The sequence below is a fragment of the Pararge aegeria genome, chromosome 6, assembly GCF_905163445.1.
Source record: "Pararge aegeria chromosome 6, ilParAegt1.1, whole genome shotgun sequence".
NCBI classification, from domain to species: domain Eukaryota; kingdom Metazoa; phylum Arthropoda; class Insecta; order Lepidoptera; family Nymphalidae; genus Pararge; species Pararge aegeria.
The window spans coordinates 11,416,206-11,433,376 of record NC_053185.1 but is presented as its reverse complement, the minus strand read 5'-3'; the positions used below and the strand labels follow the sequence as shown (position 1 = coordinate 11,433,376).

The window sequence follows — 17,171 nt, the reverse complement described above, 5'->3', positions numbered from 1 at the left end:
GGCACACAGTGTGGCCAGTAAAATCTGAGGTGCGGATGCTTTTATCTGGGTTACCGTCACAGACCAGTAAATAAAATATAAATAGTTATATAGTTACCGTCGCAATTCGTAATTGTCATTGTAATTTGTGAAAGACAGGTTTTTATCAGGAAATAAATACAATATAAAAAATGGGAAAGGGATTTAATAATTATATGTGCAAGAAATTCTTCCATCCAGCCTCCAGAGATAATTTGAAAAGGGTAATTATTGTTACATCTTTATTTTGTTAATGATTTACATTAGTTATGTCTTTAGGCACTAGGTCACAGAACAATATTACTCCAAGGAGAAGTACAACTACATACAAAAATGTGCAGACTATTCGCCGCCACGCCATCTGTTAATGGTTCCACACAACGAAAATTGTGGCGGGAAATTATTGAATTAAATTTTGGAAGTTTGTGAACTGTGATAGCTGAAATAAAAATATTTAAAACACCGTAGAATAATAATTCGGTGTTTTACATATTTTTATTCCAGCCATCGTAGTTTGCAAAATAGTTCTTTTTACCTATTTTTTCGTATGCAGATAGAGTGAAGAAAAAACAACCTTGGGTTAGGTTATATCTTTTATTATTTTTTATTATACATTTTTTAAAATAGTAATTTTTCTTAGTAATGAATTTTTACTAGCTTCTGCCGCATAAGTTCTGTTTTTTAAAATACAAAACCTTTTAATGCATATTGCTAACACACTATTAAGAATATGAGTAGTGTTTTCAACTTTATGAGTCATGCATCCATCTAACCAGCTGAAGGATATTCTGGCCTTTAATTTTATATTTAATGTTTTTTTTAACTCTCCCGTATGTGAATTCATATTCAAAAATTCATTAATGTAAGTTGCACATAACTCAACGCATTGTATGAACTCAGCAGTAACATAGTTCAAGCTAGACTTTCTTTCATTATATTCCTTAAAACTATTAAATATGTGCACTGGTTCTATAGAATTCGATAGCATAATTTCTTTGAAACTAATACATGTATTGTTTTTAAGTTTTTTAAATACAAATCAACATACATAGGCACATGCCTTGTTCTCCGCATTATCCTCTGTGTACTCATTAATGTCAGTAACATCAATATCGTACAACTGATTAGGTGATGACACTGGTACAGGCGTTCTAGTTTTCAAATATGCGGTCATATTAGTTAATAGTGTGTTAGCATCATCTTCACAATTTTTACCATTACATTTATATTTTAAATTATTTACAATGCTGGTTTTCAAACCAGCAATAAATTGTTGCACATTTGGGTTAGGATTGGAACCACAGTGGCCCCATATACAACCAAAGAGATTTTCTAAAGGTTCTTGGTTTAGTCTTCGGGTAGAAATTGCCAGTATTTTTAATTTTTGCAAATTATGCCAAAGCCTTTCTACAGCCCCAATTGTTCGTATCCACCCATTGGCCGAAGGAGGGGTACAACGAGCCCCAATAAATTTAACATTCTTAAAGAATGTTTTTAATTCTGAGAATAGCTCTAAATGTCCACTGTCACTGACTGTCTCATGTCCACAATGAGATTTGATGAAAATTTCTTCCCTCTTTTTAAATCTGGACTTTCAGCATTTAATGCATCAAATATAGAATCTATTTTGCTGATGAGTGTTGCTGTAACTACAGCATCAGGGGAAATGTGATCTGAAAGATACAAAATGAAATAAAATATCAAACTAACCATAATATAATTTTAATAAGCATAAATTGATCTGAACAAAGGAAAAGTAAATTTCTATGCCTGCTTATTTCCTTTAATAAATTGTCGTACAATTTTCGGTTGTTATAAATGTCTGAGTAACTACTGAATATATAAGTTCAAAATCTATAATAATATTACCATGCTAAAGGGTGTGCATTTATGGTTTTTTTTAATTCAAGGTCTTTTGTTATGATATGTAGGACTTGTCCTATTTGTAGCAACTCAAGATACACATTAATATATAAGCAACTTACTTGAAGAAACTTTAGCAAACAATCCTGCAGCAACCGAATGACTTAAAACTTGTGCTGCTTACTTCACTTTCATTTTTTGTTTCCCATTTGGATTAATATGTTGTTCTGTGAGTGCAGGTGCAAATACGAAATTGGGATTTTTATTGTCCACTTTAAAAAAGTCTTGGATATGCTTCCATTTTGCCAGTCCTGAAATCGTAAAACAACATTGTAGTACCTACCAATTTACTTAATTTTCTTATTTACTATTGCAGAATACAATTTAATCATAATATATAAATTTAGATAGTACCTGTTGTTCCATGTATTGAAAAATTTTCTGGACATTCAATATTGTGTTTTAAAAAGTTGTTCCTAAAACACTTGAGGAGATGTGGGGGATTCATAATAGTCACAATTTCATTTCCTTGAAGTTGAAAATAAGGTGTCTCTAGTGTGGACCCTAGGGAATTTATGGCTCTTACATTTACTCCATCCATGTCATACACTGTTGCTACAACTTTTAAATTGTTTAAGTAACATTCTGCCAATACCTAAAATAAAAAAAAATGTGATTAAATAAATATAAAACAGGTATCTGCATAGAACAATACAAAGGAAAGTATCCACAATCTGTTCCTCAGCTTATATCTTTAAAACTACTGGTTTCATCATTAGATCAAGTGATTTAAGAGGTAGGGTTATTATGTATAGGTTTAATATTATTTAAAGTTAATATGTTAAAATATTACAGTAATTGTTCAAGGTATCTTTTAGAAGGTAATTGAAATTTTGCTGATCATACTTCTACTGTATATGGAATAACTACAAAGTTTAGTAAAAGGAGTAGTTATAAAATATTAGTGTTTATCTACGCACCTCTTTAATAATTGCTTGAAGTCTATCAGCTGTTACCGAATCTCCTGAGAAATAGGCTTTGTAAAAAAAAGCACACCAAATGCAGGTTTTAAATTTTCATTCAATTTTTCTAAGTACTCACTCTTTGAGAGAGAGTCTAATAGTGATTTTCTACTTGCTGCAGAATTTTTATCTTTTTTTAACCTCTTCTTCAGTCTGTATATTTTATTAATATACTTCTTGCATCTTTTAAAATGTTTGTTAATTTTTGTGTTCTTCAAATTGACAGGTTGAGTCACAAAAGTAATCTGGAATACAGAAATATCCATTTAATTTATATTACAGTTTGTATATTTTACTTTGTTTAGCAATTACATATCACTTGCGTTGATGGTGAAGAGTAACATTGTGAAGGAACCCATGTGGGTTCCTTCACAACTCATCATCATGCATGCAACTTTCAGGCATGTGCCTGAAAGTTGCATGCATGATGATGTTAGTGAAGATTATGAAAAAATATTGTTATGAAGCATAACAGAACATCCAAACTAATAATAATAAAAATACAAATACAGGGTTATTTGATTGTTACACTTTCACACACTGTTCAAGTGATCATCATGAAAATTTTGAATGCAAATTGTCACAAATGAAGAAAACAAGATTTCTTCCAGTAGAAAAAAAACCTGAATTTTATTTACATTTATCTATTTGAATGTGAGTGAAGCTGCGGGCAAAACTATTCATAGTAATGCAATCACTAACCTGTCTGCCCAGCATGGTGATTATATACATACCCTTCCCTCTTGAGGGCTTTAGTCCAGCAGTGTACTGTTTTAGTCTATAGATGATGCATGATACTTACGTCCAATTGCTGTGAGGTGATTGTGTGTGTTTTAGAGGCGAGTTAGGCAGATATTGTGTAAAAGATTGCAAAGACACTGAAGTTGTCTGAAATAAAAAATGCAGATAAAATTACAACCCTTTTTTAAAGGAAAATTTATAAAATTAACAAAAAAGTGTTAAATATCATACTGCTGAATCTTCCATTTGTGACAATTCAGCTAATAACGGTGGGAACAACAAATTTGGAACATCATTAGGATTTAACCTTTTTATCGTCTCATTTGTGAAGGCACTGCGATCAAAATGCTTACTACACAATAACTTATGGCTCTTGTGCAAGTCTTTGCAACTCCACTTCAGCAATATTTTCAAAACAATATTCAGCCCAAAGCCGAACCGTGAAACAAAATAACAACACTAGTAAGTAATATAGCAAAACCACTTTAGAAGTTAAAGAAATTAATGGTGTTTTTAGGAAATATTTTAGTCATTTAATAAAACGGCGAAGTGATAATTACATAAACTATATTATCTACCTTGCTAAATTAGATGCCTTTCCAGCTCTCGGGAAAGAATGAAAAGTAAGTGTAGGGTCTTGCGCAGCAGATACACCACACTTCACACACTTTCTATATTTATCTGCCATGTTTAACAACAATAGAATAGAGTCCTTTCTCACAATAATAAATGAGTCCTGTCTCACAATAAAATCAGTCCGTCGTCTTGATCTATTAGGCTCAATCGCACTGCTGCGAGTTTCCTCAAGCAAACAGGGAGAGAAAAGTAGAATCACTTCGGAACAGAAAAACTTTTTACAAAGAAAATATGAAAAATTGGCGTTCGCTCCAAACGAAAACTTTTCATGAAAACTTGTGAACATAATATCCGGTTCCGACATTCACTTGTTTTATTGCCACTACTCTAAATTCCAGTACCGATTATCAGTGCTGGCAATACGAGAAAACATCGATTGAAATTGATTATGTAAAAAAGATTTTCAACTATTTTAAACAAATTAACACATGACGTTTATCAAACTATAGTTTTGAGTAGTAAAATTTTGAAATATGATTGTTTTACTATTATTTTTAACAAAAATATATTCACTGAAGTCGATAATGATGATTAATGAAATCGATTATTAAATTTCCATCGACTTTTTTTCTAATGGTAGCACCACTGTTTTTTTTCTCTTTTCCTCTTGAATATCTACCATTTCATTCTAAATGTTTCCACATACAGTCTGTCATAGCTTCATAGAAAGTTGTTACCCCCTGCACTAGGTACTCTTCAATCAATCTCCTACTTATTTAACTAGCGTAAACAGAGAGGTATTTGTTAAAGCAAATAAATTAAATTTTTCATTGCGAAATTTATCATTTCGTTGACTGGCTTACTCTGGAAAAGTAAGCCAGTCAACGAAATGATAAATTTCGAAGGACTGGAAAAAGTAGAAAAATATCTCATGGGAAAACATCAGTCTAATTATTCATCTATCAGCCATGTCAAATACGCCACTATGAGGTTGGCATAGCATGTCTCCAACTTAAAGACAGGTTGGAGTCCATTTGGCATATTTTTCCAGCCTGCCTGACTGATGTCAGCCTCGGAATGTTTTCGTTCGTGGAATAGCTGCTTAATTATCAGTTCTAAATGTAGCCTCTTCACAATACTCCTTCTAGAGTAGATTTAGTAGCTGTGAGATTTTTCGACAATACTAATGTATATATAATTTTTAGGTATGGATGGCTGAACAGAAAACTGATGCATATAAAAAGAAGCAGGAATAACTGAGAGTGCAGTTTGAAAAGGAGCAGGAACTGCATGAAAACAAGTAAGAGTTCTTTATTATAATGTAACATAACAGTTTGGTTTGTCAGAGCCCTATTTATATTGGAATAAGAAACTAACCGACCAACTGTAGCAACAAGTCTATGTATACATGTATTCATAATTATAATGGTTTAAATTATTATATTGTATAATAAAGAGATATTAGACCTTAGTTATAACTATTCTACCTTTTCAGAGCCCTACTAAGCAAAGATAGTAAAGATGAGCCAGAATATAAATTTGAATGGCAAAGAAAGTACAATGCTCCCAGAGAGAGCTATTGTAAAGGAGACAATGAAATCAGCCTTTTGGAATTTTGGTTAGAAATGTTAGATGCATTAAATGCCACAAATGGGATGTGACCCCATACAGGTATATTTTTTATTCAATTACATTGTATTTGAGATTTTATTGCCAGTTCTAGTCTGCATTCATTTGTTTTCCTATGTTAAAAATTGCACCACAAACAGTTGATCAAACTTTGTTATTTATTATCACTAATATTACATAAACAATCATTTCAGATAAAGAATGTTCTATGTACTCTCTATCAATGAGTGAAGCAAGAGCTTTACAGGCATCTGCATCTACACCGGAGGATGAGGAAGAAAAGCCTGATGTTCCTACCTTGATGCAACATATGAGAGACTCAGGACTTGTAATGAAGCCTGGGGCTATGCCTCTTGCTGCCAGCAAAATTGTTGACAATGATACATCACTCACTGAAACGGACCTAATCAGTCAGCTAACAAAGAAGCAGAAAAAAAATTACTCAAGTAAATATTGACTTCATTGGCTATAATATTGATGTCTTGACCTTTTTGTGTGCAGAATATATTTATAAACCCTGTCTACACATTAAATGAAAAAAGTATTACTTTTAAAGTCAATTTCCACCTTAGTAAAGGCTAAGGTTCAAGTTAAAGGTTCAATAGTTTTCAATACAATTACACATAACCACAAGTCTGTCTGGTAATACACAATATCACAGACACACTGGTGCCATTTCTGCACTTAATTGTCTAGTAAATAATACAGTGCTAACCTTTTCGACAGTAACTATTGGAAAAAGGGTAGCAGTACTTTTATACCTTTATGAAAATTATTAGATACTAAATGTGCCCTGCGGCTTTGCCCATGTAAATAACGGGAGGCAGCGTAATGTTACATAGTCTACACCAATCTCAATGAATGAGATACAAAATGTTTTTCCGATCATAGTGGAAGTGCCAAATATACAAACTTATGATATGAAGTACAGATAGTATGTCAAAATATTTAAACAAACGAGACCAATAATATTATTGGTCCAGTTTGTTTAAATATTTTGACACATATATATGTGTTCTTGCTCTGGGAGCTGTAGTCCGATTGAAGAAGATTGTAGGTTGCAAATAGTGGGTACTATTTGAAACCTTCTAAAGCTTTTAGGCCATTATTAGTCAATCGCAATTGCGGATTGGTAGACTTGAAATGCCTTTTAAGTCTATGTGGGGAACTTTCAGGCAGGCAGATTTTCTCACGAACTTTCTCACTTGCTTTAACAGTGAAGGAAAACCCTTCACTGTTAAAGCAAGTGATATTTAATTGCTTATTGTTTGCTAGTTTAACGTTTAAACGTGCTGGAGCTGGAGCTCAAACTCAGACCTTCACTACAATCTTAACCCGTGTTCTTCAATCACGAACATTAGTAATCCTTAAAGAAAGAATCGAAATCGCATTGTTAGTTGATTCATATGCTAAATTATAACCAATAAAATTTCTAACATTTTCCATTTAATCCAGTACGAGCGAAGTTATCTGCGAGTCGTCTTTCGGACATTTCTCATTGAGGAAACCACACGAGGGTTCCGCTTCTGGTTTCACCCCATCGGGCCAGTCGATTGGGACGTGAGGATTCAACTTATATTCCTGGGATAAAAAATTAAATAGTTCAAACAAACTAAAAAACATGCTTGGTATAAAAAACTAAACTAATTTCTTTCTTTTAGTTTATTCATAATAGCGATTTTTTTTAGTTTTTCATGATCTATTATTTTTATTAGAGCAAAATTAATCGGTAACCCATCCACCATTAAAGAGATAAAATATAGATAAAATTTTATTCAGTGTGCCCGTCTCTCAATACAATATAACATACAATCATACAAAAATACAGGTGAAGCTAATAAAAAGCGTGTAAAAACCAGTAATTATATTCAAAAATAACTATATTGTTAAAAATTTTAGGTATTTACCTAAATGCCAACTAACTTAAAATGCATACATTGCATTTGTGCTATGCCATGCTAATCGCTATGAAGCGATAAGGCCGCCAAATGGTATACGCTGATTTTTTATCATTTTGTTTAATGTACTTTTTGTGGTGTGCAAGTATATTTATTCATTCACTCATACGGGCATTCAACTCATCTGAAAACTTATATCTATATGTAAATATTACCCAAAATTCATATAAAATATCGTCGCTAAGCTAACACACCCCGCAAGTGATATTACCAAAGATTTGTGGTTACAATGTTATGCTAAAATCAAATAGGTACCTTTTAAACCCCTTTTAGACCGGTTTATCATGCGATTTTTTTGTATAATTAATTGGAGATCTACATAATAATATAAAACCATCATTTGTAATTTTGCGTGAAAATAAACTCATCGTAGTCGATCCTAGCGAAATTGTTAGTGCAAATTCGCAAATCCTTTATGTCCTGCCCACACAATATCGACTGAACATCAACTCGACGCAAATTTAAACATAGAATTGTAAGCTTCATATCATCTGTACTAAATATAATAATAATAGCTGAAAATTTTGTTCGAATGCGCTAATGTATGCGTTTTTTATTTTCTTTTATAATATGATAGCCCAATTATCGAGGAAGTTTGTACTTGAGGCTATATAATACCATCAAGTAACGACCCTTAGAAGCCGAGCAAGCGAAGTAATAGTGCAGGCAGGAAGCCGTTACATAGCGTATAATAGAATGTAAGTTTTTGTTGGGAACAATTACTTATCCTAATTACTTATTGTATAACGCAGTGAAACGAAAAGTTTGACAGAAGTCTAGGCTAGCAGAGTCAAAAAAAGGAAAAAAAGGGAGTCCGTTTCTACACAGTACGGCAGCCGTTGCGGAGGACTGCACTAAGCTTCGGAACCGTGCTCTAGAAGTTTGGGGTTGTTACCCATGACGCGGCGCGCGGAGGTCGATGACCCATACTTTAAGAAACTTGAAAGAAAGCTCACATTTCAATATTTTTAACCTAAGTCGAGTCGGAGTTACTGGATTTGGTACGCGAACGTCATTATTTAAATTATTACAAACAATTAATGCAAACTTACAGGAAATTCTTTGCCACTCTGTTGGAAGTGTCCAACGGCGACCATACTAGCGTTGCACTTAATATCTTCAATGGTGTAGTTCTTGAAAGCAAGCACAGAGAAATTACCCTCGGAGTCGGCTCGCTCATCCAGACGGATAGACATCCCCGCCACACCTAATCCATAACATCACATGCTGAGTAGGTCGTAGGAACAAAACTTATGAATTTTTTAGCAAACTACATTAATTTATAATCGATAAAGCTCAAGTAACTCAAGTTAAAGAAATAAGAAGATATTTCTTGAACTCATAACTTCATAAGCGCGTTCAAAGATTTTTAGTAGGAGGAAAAACATATAGGTTCCCCTCATTGATGACATTCACACGCTCGTGACGTATTACGCAAGACTAGCGACTCGTTGTATAGCAGCCTGTTTAAATGTATACGCGTCATATATGCATTTACATTGACTGCAGGGTTAGCACGGGCGGGAGATATAAATTATACCCCCCGATTATATCCCCTGACAAGGGATATAATTAACGTGCACACCTGCTAAATCACTGGAACATGGAATAGGAGGAGTTTACCCCCGTTTATTAATACACATATATTATTTGGATATTATTTCCACTTGTGCGGCAGTGCTCTGAGAGTTGATAAAGCTGTGGGAGAAGATAAATTTATATCCTTTCCCCGGGGATATAATTGTTTCCTGCCCATGCTAGCCGTGCTGTATCATATTTTACGTCACCGAGTGTTTTGAATTTTCACTTATGTCGGCAGTCTTTATGACTCCTCCGGTATTTTTTTCCAATATGTTCTTTTTTAATGTTTATAAAATACTTCACATTAAATATTAATAAATAAGTTGTTTACTTATTAAGACAAGATTTTTTTTTCTATTTTCTACTGTTACCTCAAAACTGTGATTTTGGGTTGTTAAAATACAAATTTGTTGAAAACCACAATGCATTGGTACAGCATCTGTTACTACAGATGTTCATGATCTTCGGTAATCACTTAGCATCAGGTGATCCACTTGCTTGTTCACACGGTTTTGATATACCAAAAAAACATTTGATTAAGAATATAACTTACTTTTAAAAGGAGTAATATGTATCATTTTCGAGACAATTAGAGTTCCATTAGAGGCGATGCTCATTAGTTTCTTGTAGTCGAGAGTTTCGTTCTTGTAGGTCGTCTCCTCTTCTATAAGCTTGTGTAGTGCAGTCGCATACAGTTTGACAGAGTCATACAAATACGCTGCATAGATTGAAACAAACTGAAAATTTACATATATTATTGTATTATTTTTATTTATTAAGAGCACTAACAACATGCATATCACACGTTTACAATTTTCTTCAAATGCTATATTATTTTAAATAAACTATAATAGTGATTTATTTAAATCGTTATCAATTATTTTTAATGATATTAATTCCGAGAGTGAAGGTAGTTTAACGTTGAGGGATCCGCGCTAATGGGTACCATATCAACCGATTAGTCAAGGACCGACCTCGCTGGCACAGTTGTGAGCGCTGTGGTTTTAAGTTAGAGGTCCCGGGTTCGATTCCGTCGAGGGCATTTTCTCTTCGGCCGTGCCTTGTTACAACCGTACCGACCAACACTAAGTTATTTAGCGTTCCGATTCGAATAGAAACCTTTAAGGTATATGTTTTTATAAAACTTCTATCCCCACTAACAGGTAAGCCCATTAACATTTTAGGCTGCATCATCGCTTACCAACAGGTGAGATTACAGTCATGGGCTTACTTACTACCATTGTATATAGTTTTTTTTTTAATTAAAGTGCATAAGACAAACTTTGACATATTAAAATTCTGAATGTGTAGTGGAATTAAAATAAAACCTTATTGAAGCTCTTTTCTAATAGCGCGGGGGGCACCGGGAACTCAAACGGCTTCATGCTGTTGTAGTCACGTACGCGGCCCGTGAACACCTCGTAGCTGCCTTCTGGCTCCGACGACACGACCACCAGCAGCGACTGAGCGCGCTTCTTGAACGGCATCTCCCAGTTAGTCTTCGGGCATACCAGCGTCGTACCGCGATCCTCCGTTTCTAATTTAAACAAGGTAGAAATTCAAGAAAAAAAAACCTGTGCAGAAGTGATACTTCTGAAAAACAGTCTACAAGAGATTGAGATGGATATATACTACCAGAAGTATTAGGATACATTTAAGGTTTATTATTTTTTACCGCACTTAAAAATTATTAAATAATCTATGCTTGGTAAAAAAAACATAACTACTTACTAGCTGTGCCCTGGTGTTTCACCCGCGTCAACTACGGATCGCAGCATAGTGCTACATTGTCTACAATTTCCTCAATATAGCCTACCAAGCGCAGATTTTGTCACAAACTGTTAATCCAGAGTATCAGCTATAAATTTACCAAATTGCACACAAATCAGTAGTTTTTGCGTGATGTGCGCGAACCTAAAGACATGCAGATAAACAGACAGACAGACAAACAGGCAATCAGACTCCTAATTACTGATTTGATGTCATAGAGATACTCCCAACATTGCTATCTCCATGGCCCGATGAGATCTTATTCCGACCATAGTAAGCGACCACGTTTCAGATCCGTAAGTCATCACTGGCAACACGCACTGTTCAGTGCCTGAAGACCAAAGTCTTAGAACCGTGCGTGATCCGAATATATATTAAGTTTATTCGGTTTGCTCGAAAATTTCGGTGGTTATATGTTAAATGTAATTTGTAATTTGTAATTATAGAATAGAATAGTGAAGCAACAAATAAGTGTAACCAATCCTACAAAAGAGTTATTTACCCAGGTAAAACATACCTATTATCGTCACCACACCAGTTTTTTCTCAAATTTAAAATTGTAAAACAACAAGTTTTGCAGTCTGCTTTAGTTTCTATGTCAATAACTGGGCAATTGTGACTTAATTATTGGCTATTCATGATTCAGTGATGTCTGGTTATATTGGTAGGATCATATTCTGCAAAAGCGGTTATTTAATCCATTACCTTTATGAATATTGGTGTTTAAGCTCTATTTGAATAAAGCTGCATTTCAGCAATGAAAGTATGTAAATTAAATATTTGTTACCGATTCTCTTAAATAGTTAGCGTTTTAGAAATAATTGTAGTTTATATAGGTTATAACGATTTGGCTGACATGTAGGTAAAGTCCTTAAAAAAAAACATACAAAAAAATAGTTTTTGTTTTATTATAAAATTATACTCACTAATTAAATATTTCAGTGATTCTTTAGGGGCATATGTCATCATGTCCACGAAGATAACCATATATTCCCCTTTTGCAAACAATTGCAACGACTCCATGGCTGTCATCATATCTATTAAGCCAGCAGTTGAACCCAAAAAGACGTATACTGAAAAAAGGAAAAAATACAATGATTTCTTAACGCAATAATATTTCGTTCGATCGAAAATGTTATTCGCCAACAAGACCAACCCAGCTATATTAGCTATCAAGAAATGGGAAATTTTTACTTTACTAATTAATAATTCACCACACAATTCACATTTTTAAGAACATATCTTCAAATAAATAAAAAAATTTAGGCGCAATTATTATAAGAAAAATTAATAAAGGAGCCTCAAAATACAGTGACTAAATTACACAATTTTTTAAAAATATTTTAAACTGATTCGGACGTATTTGAATAACAAGGCACTGATTAAACTAATACATTTTTTTATTTGCACATTTCCACCTCACATTTTCAATGTAAGGTTAAAAAGGCACGACAAATTCACCACAGCCTTCTGAATTCTGAACGCACAATTTCCTTTTTAATGTGTTATTATAAAAAAATATTTTGTATTAAATTGTTATAGTTACTGCAGAAAATAATAATATAAACTTACTTCTGGTTCTATTTTTGGTCTCCTGTATAAATTGATACCAAAACCCAGGCGCACAACATGTCATTTTCTCTTCGCAGCACTTGAACCCGTCGATGACTGGCCGCTGATGATTCACCGTTAAATTATTCTTCTTTGCGTGGTTTTCGAGCGTCAGTGCTACCGTCACCCAAGACTCCTCGTAAACTATTGAAAACTTATTCCATCTGTAGTACCTCAGAAGCGCTATTACAGATTTCGTTGCCTGTAATTTGAATTAATATATAAAAATTCAGCTTCGGTATGCTTGTATTCACGAAATTATAAAAAATATACATGTATTTTTATTTATCGTTGCATTATAAGAGTTTTTATATGTGTAAAATATAAATACAAAGTGTAAATGAAAACCGAAATATTACTTAACATGCTTTAGAGGTACATTATTTACTGTCTCTGAGACTTATCTGTGCAACCGAATGCAGATACAGCCCAAACATCACATGCAAAATTAAAATAAAATAAATGACGAGAGTCACTTTATTAGGCATGAGTCGCGTAGCGTAGGTACTTAGCGCGTTTCGGATTTGAATATGTTTTGAATTATTTTGTATGGAAAAATAAATACGCTTCTTTTGGAATATTAAATGTCTTTACAGGGTGATTCCTTATGAAATATAATTATGCACCGTTCAACAATATTTCGCAATTCGGTTACACTTTGTATAATAGTTGCTCACTTGTGTGTCAGGTGGCTCCAATCTCGCAAAGTTTGATAACATGGAGGTTTGGTAATCAGAACATTTCTGAAACAAAAGTAAAAACGTATTGTTTAGCGCTATATCCATATTCGTAAGCGCGAAAGTACGTAGAATTGTTATTAGAGTAGAGTAGAGAAGCGGTGGCCGGTGTCGGTATAGTCCCACCTTAACTTCGTTTCTCTGAACCGAAAAACATAATTTTAATGTAATAAGTTTCTTTGCCACACGTACACTGTTTTTTTTCAGCCGCGAAGTTTGGCTTGTAGGAAATGCATTTTTAAGAACATATGTTCAAATAAATAAAAAAATTTAGGCGCAATTATTATAAGAAAAATTAATAAAGGAGCCTCAAAATACAGTGACTAAATTACACAATTTTTTAAAAATATTTTAAACTGATTCGGACGTATTTGAATAACAAGGCACTGATTAAACTAATACATTTTTTTATTTGCACATTTCCACCTCACATTTTCAATGTAAGGTTAAAAAGGCACGACAAATTCACCACAGCCTTCTGAATTCTGAACGCACTTCGCCCGCCATTTGTAAGTCGTATTAAGATTGTGCAATAAAGTAAAAAAAAACAACACCGACAATTTCTACAAAGAGCCGAAATTGAAACTGTTACAAATGCGCAAGACCGAATTAGAAGCGACGACGCACAGGGTCCGAGTCATCCTGCATTTAATATAAATTCAAGCTTCACATTTAGCCAAGTAATTCAAGTTAACGTTTGGCCAAGCCTTAATAATACCCTAAAAAAATCAACTGAATTTCTTAGGGTCATTAAAACTTCAACTTTGGCCAGAAATCCCCCTACATTAAGAAGGGGTTAAGAGATTCAATAAGGGGTTCAGAGATCCGTGCTCTGTAGTGGGCCGGTAATGGGTTGATATGATGATGATGATGATGATGATTTTTTTATAAATAGTTTAGTGTAGACATTGGAAAGATTAACTGGTCAAGGATTATAATACGAACTTACGTATGAGATCATGGGCAGGTTCCTGGACATGGCAACGATAGCCTCGGTGTGACAGCGCCCCTCCGGGCCGAAGAAGGCAACGACGCCGGAGCAGGTCATGTCAGTGAGCATCCTTATCGCAGTCACCGTATCACACCGCGTGTCATTCCACTTAAGCAATAACTTTACATCGGGCAAGAGTTTTGTGCTATTATTCACCTGAAAAAAATCCCGAATAAAGCTGAAATTTGGAATGGGGATAAATTATACCGTGCAGTAAAACTATTTAAAGAAAAAAACCATAGTTATCGCGGGATTTGAGAAAAACTGAATTTCACGTCTATGAGCAATGGATATTTGCTGACAAACTATAGATTTTGTCAGCAAACTCCCTCGAAATGTTAATTATACTAGGTACACCGCGGGTCACGCGGAGAGCAGCTTAGTGTAAAAGTGGAAGTGTAAAAACACACAGGTTCCTTACCACTGGATTTAAAAGAAGAAATAACTATTGTGACCTTGACTAGCCCAACAGCTTAATCAATCTTGACGAAATGATACTCTCATGTTAGTACATGCGAGACATCAAACACACAGTTTAAGTTAATCAATTAACCAGAACAGCATTGTCCAACAACCAATACCTACATCCTCAAGGGCCATAGACAGAGCGCCTGAGATGGCTAGCCCCTGTCTATCTCGGCGCTCGCCCGTTATAGAAGGCAGATAGCCGATGGTAATGTTGAATTTCTTGTCGAGTTCGGCGGCGGAAGGCCTGGCCAGTAAGCCCAGCGCCGCGAGTAAGATCACCCGCGCGCCGTACCACATGCCGTCGCCTTCACCGCGGCTCTGACACCTGGGCAAACGAAATATACTAATTAGACTTTCATCCCAGAATATGATATACAAAAATCTTATCTTATATCTCTATAAAAAAATTATCAAAAAGTAAAAATCTGTAAAATATACCCAATAAATAAAACATTAAGTTTCTCTACACACAAAGGGCTTTACATTCAACAGTGGGGTTGTGCATGCAGCTCTGGCCTCAATATTCTAAAAAGCTAGCAAAACTTAACCTACCATTCAATGTCTAACATGCCATACATAGTATATGACTAACAAGGAACTTTACTCATAACAAACTATATCTACCCAACATATAAATCATAGATTAATGCAAAATCAACATTATATCTCGACTAATCCAGTGATTTGAAATAGCTACACTTTCAAACCTGTGAACATTAGCTTAGCAAATACCAAGTAGGTAATTGACGTTATGTTAAAGGTAGATGTTAGCTATGGAAATTAGCTCACTTTAGCACGAGAAAGTTGAAAGTACAATCTTTAAACTCTAGAATTACGTATTCAAGAGAATCACTACAAACAAAAAGGAAAAACAGCACAGCGCACTTGTACTTGCATTTACATTCAACGAGAAACGTGAGCAATGAAAAGCAACGCAAAAATAATATTGCTACTATTCGGCGGGGTTATGCCATATCTTTTTTGACATTTAATAACGCTCAGATATTATCAGATATAAAGACACACAAAACTGTCATATTGACAGACAACGATCATTCTCAACATGACACATTTGCAGAAGTTGTAGATGGCAGTTCTCAAATCTTGCTTGCTTTTCGGTAAATAATCTTACAACGTAGGCCTACTACAATACAACCAATCCCCATCGATCGAAGATACGTAGTGCATGTATATTCATTATATGTTAAAACCACTGGATATTAAGAATTTTTTGTCAGGTTCTCTTGTAATAAACTACAAAATACAGAGCAATCTGTATTCTGAGTAATAAACTAAGTTTATCATCAGATTGTTCTGGATTAGCCAAACATAATCGTTCCTCTTTTCATAAAGGTTAATATTAAGCCCCATTGGGCAGTGTTTTGTCACTTTTTAATGTCAGAGCGTGAAAAACTACAGCATAAACCATTGGTTCAATATGTTGCTCTAGAAATAATACATGGAGTCAGGACGAAAATAGCGATAAAGTGCATAATATTGTACTCTTTTTACTTATGGCCCTGATAGACTCTCAAAAAGAGAGAATAGTAGTTTTCTTACTAAATTATATGTAGGTTGTCACAAGGTACGATGGTGCTAGTGATGGGTGGCAGTCGATAAGGTTTGTCGAATAAAATCTAAAAATGGTAGGTCCCTTTTGTTGTTTAATTACAGAAAACTGTAAGGATTAATTTCGGAATATCTAAAAATACCGAATCTAAAAATTATTTCTCTGATGTAAATTTAGTGTGGAAAAATTCCTCTGTAGGAGCAGGGTAAAAAATGCAGAATTTTTGGATCAGGTGAACTAAAAATTAGTTAGGAAAAAACTTAACATTATCTTTTTTGCATAGTGTACGTCGGTAGGTATATTGACGGTACGTAAGATGCTTGGTAAGATTTTAACTGAATTTAAGAGTGGTCCAGTTAGGTTTATTAATGTATTTCTTCGATTTGCTTTTCATAACTTCATCCTTATGAAACCTGAATCATTATCGCCATCTCCATTACAACCCATTCACTGTTAAAGCAAGTGATATTTAATTGCTTATTGTTTGCTAGTTTAACGTTTAAACGTGCTGGAGCTGGAGCTCAAACTCAGACCTTCACTACAATCTTAACCCGTGTTAAGTGAAGATGCAGCCTAAGATGATAGCAGGCTAGCCTGTTAGGAGTATGGCAGTTAATACCATAACCCTGTTTCTAC

At 34.3% G+C, this 17,171-nt stretch overlaps 1 protein-coding gene and 1 pseudogene across 7 annotated transcripts; one reads left to right on the top strand and one right to left on the bottom strand.

Annotated features, from left to right (window-relative positions):
• The first annotated feature begins 23 nt into the window (after positions 1–23).
• On the top strand, positions 24–6,287 carry LOC120624403 (annotated as a pseudogene).
• Positions 660–15,930, bottom strand: LOC120624400 (receptor-type guanylate cyclase Gyc76C-like). 7 transcript variants are annotated; one of them, XR_005658764.1, is made up of 15 exons: positions 15,518–15,930; positions 15,083–15,290; positions 14,456–14,653; positions 13,447–13,512; positions 12,731–12,971; positions 12,085–12,231; positions 10,717–10,925; positions 9,942–10,125; positions 8,860–9,014; positions 7,287–7,430; positions 3,706–3,791; positions 2,862–3,148; positions 2,296–2,536; positions 2,004–2,192; positions 660–1,691 (listed from the first exon to the last, which is right to left on the bottom strand). XR_005658764.1 is itself a non-coding variant. In XM_039890924.1 (10 exons), exons 1-10 carry the CDS (start codon positions 15,541–15,543, stop codon positions 7,296–7,298), a joined length of 1,569 nt encoding a protein of 522 aa, XP_039746858.1. In that variant the 5' UTR covers positions 15,544–15,930; the 3' UTR covers positions 5,489–7,295. The 7 variants fall into 7 exon arrangements, 4 of the variants coding, with proteins under 4 accessions (XP_039746858.1, XP_039746861.1, XP_039746860.1 ...); XR_005658763.1 differs by having other exon boundaries at positions 2,862–3,791; XR_005658765.1 differs by lacking the exon at positions 3,706–3,791.
• Between the last annotated feature and the right edge of the window lie 1,241 nt (positions 15,931–17,171).

What these genes read in the sequence shown, in the direction of transcription:
- LOC120624400 (XM_039890924.1), bottom strand. Translation starts at nt 15,543, where the DNA reads ATGTATGGCATGTTAGACATTGAATG. An exon ending in TGGAGCCACCTGACACACAA is followed by an intron (nt 12,972 to 13,446) that starts GTGAGCAACTAT and finishes TTCAAATTACAG; the next exon opens with GCAACGAAATCTGTAATAGC. An exon ending in GACCAAAAATAGAACCAGAA is followed by an intron (nt 12,232 to 12,730) that starts GTAAGTTTATAT and finishes TCCTTTTTTCAG; the next exon opens with TATACGTCTTTTTGGGTTCA.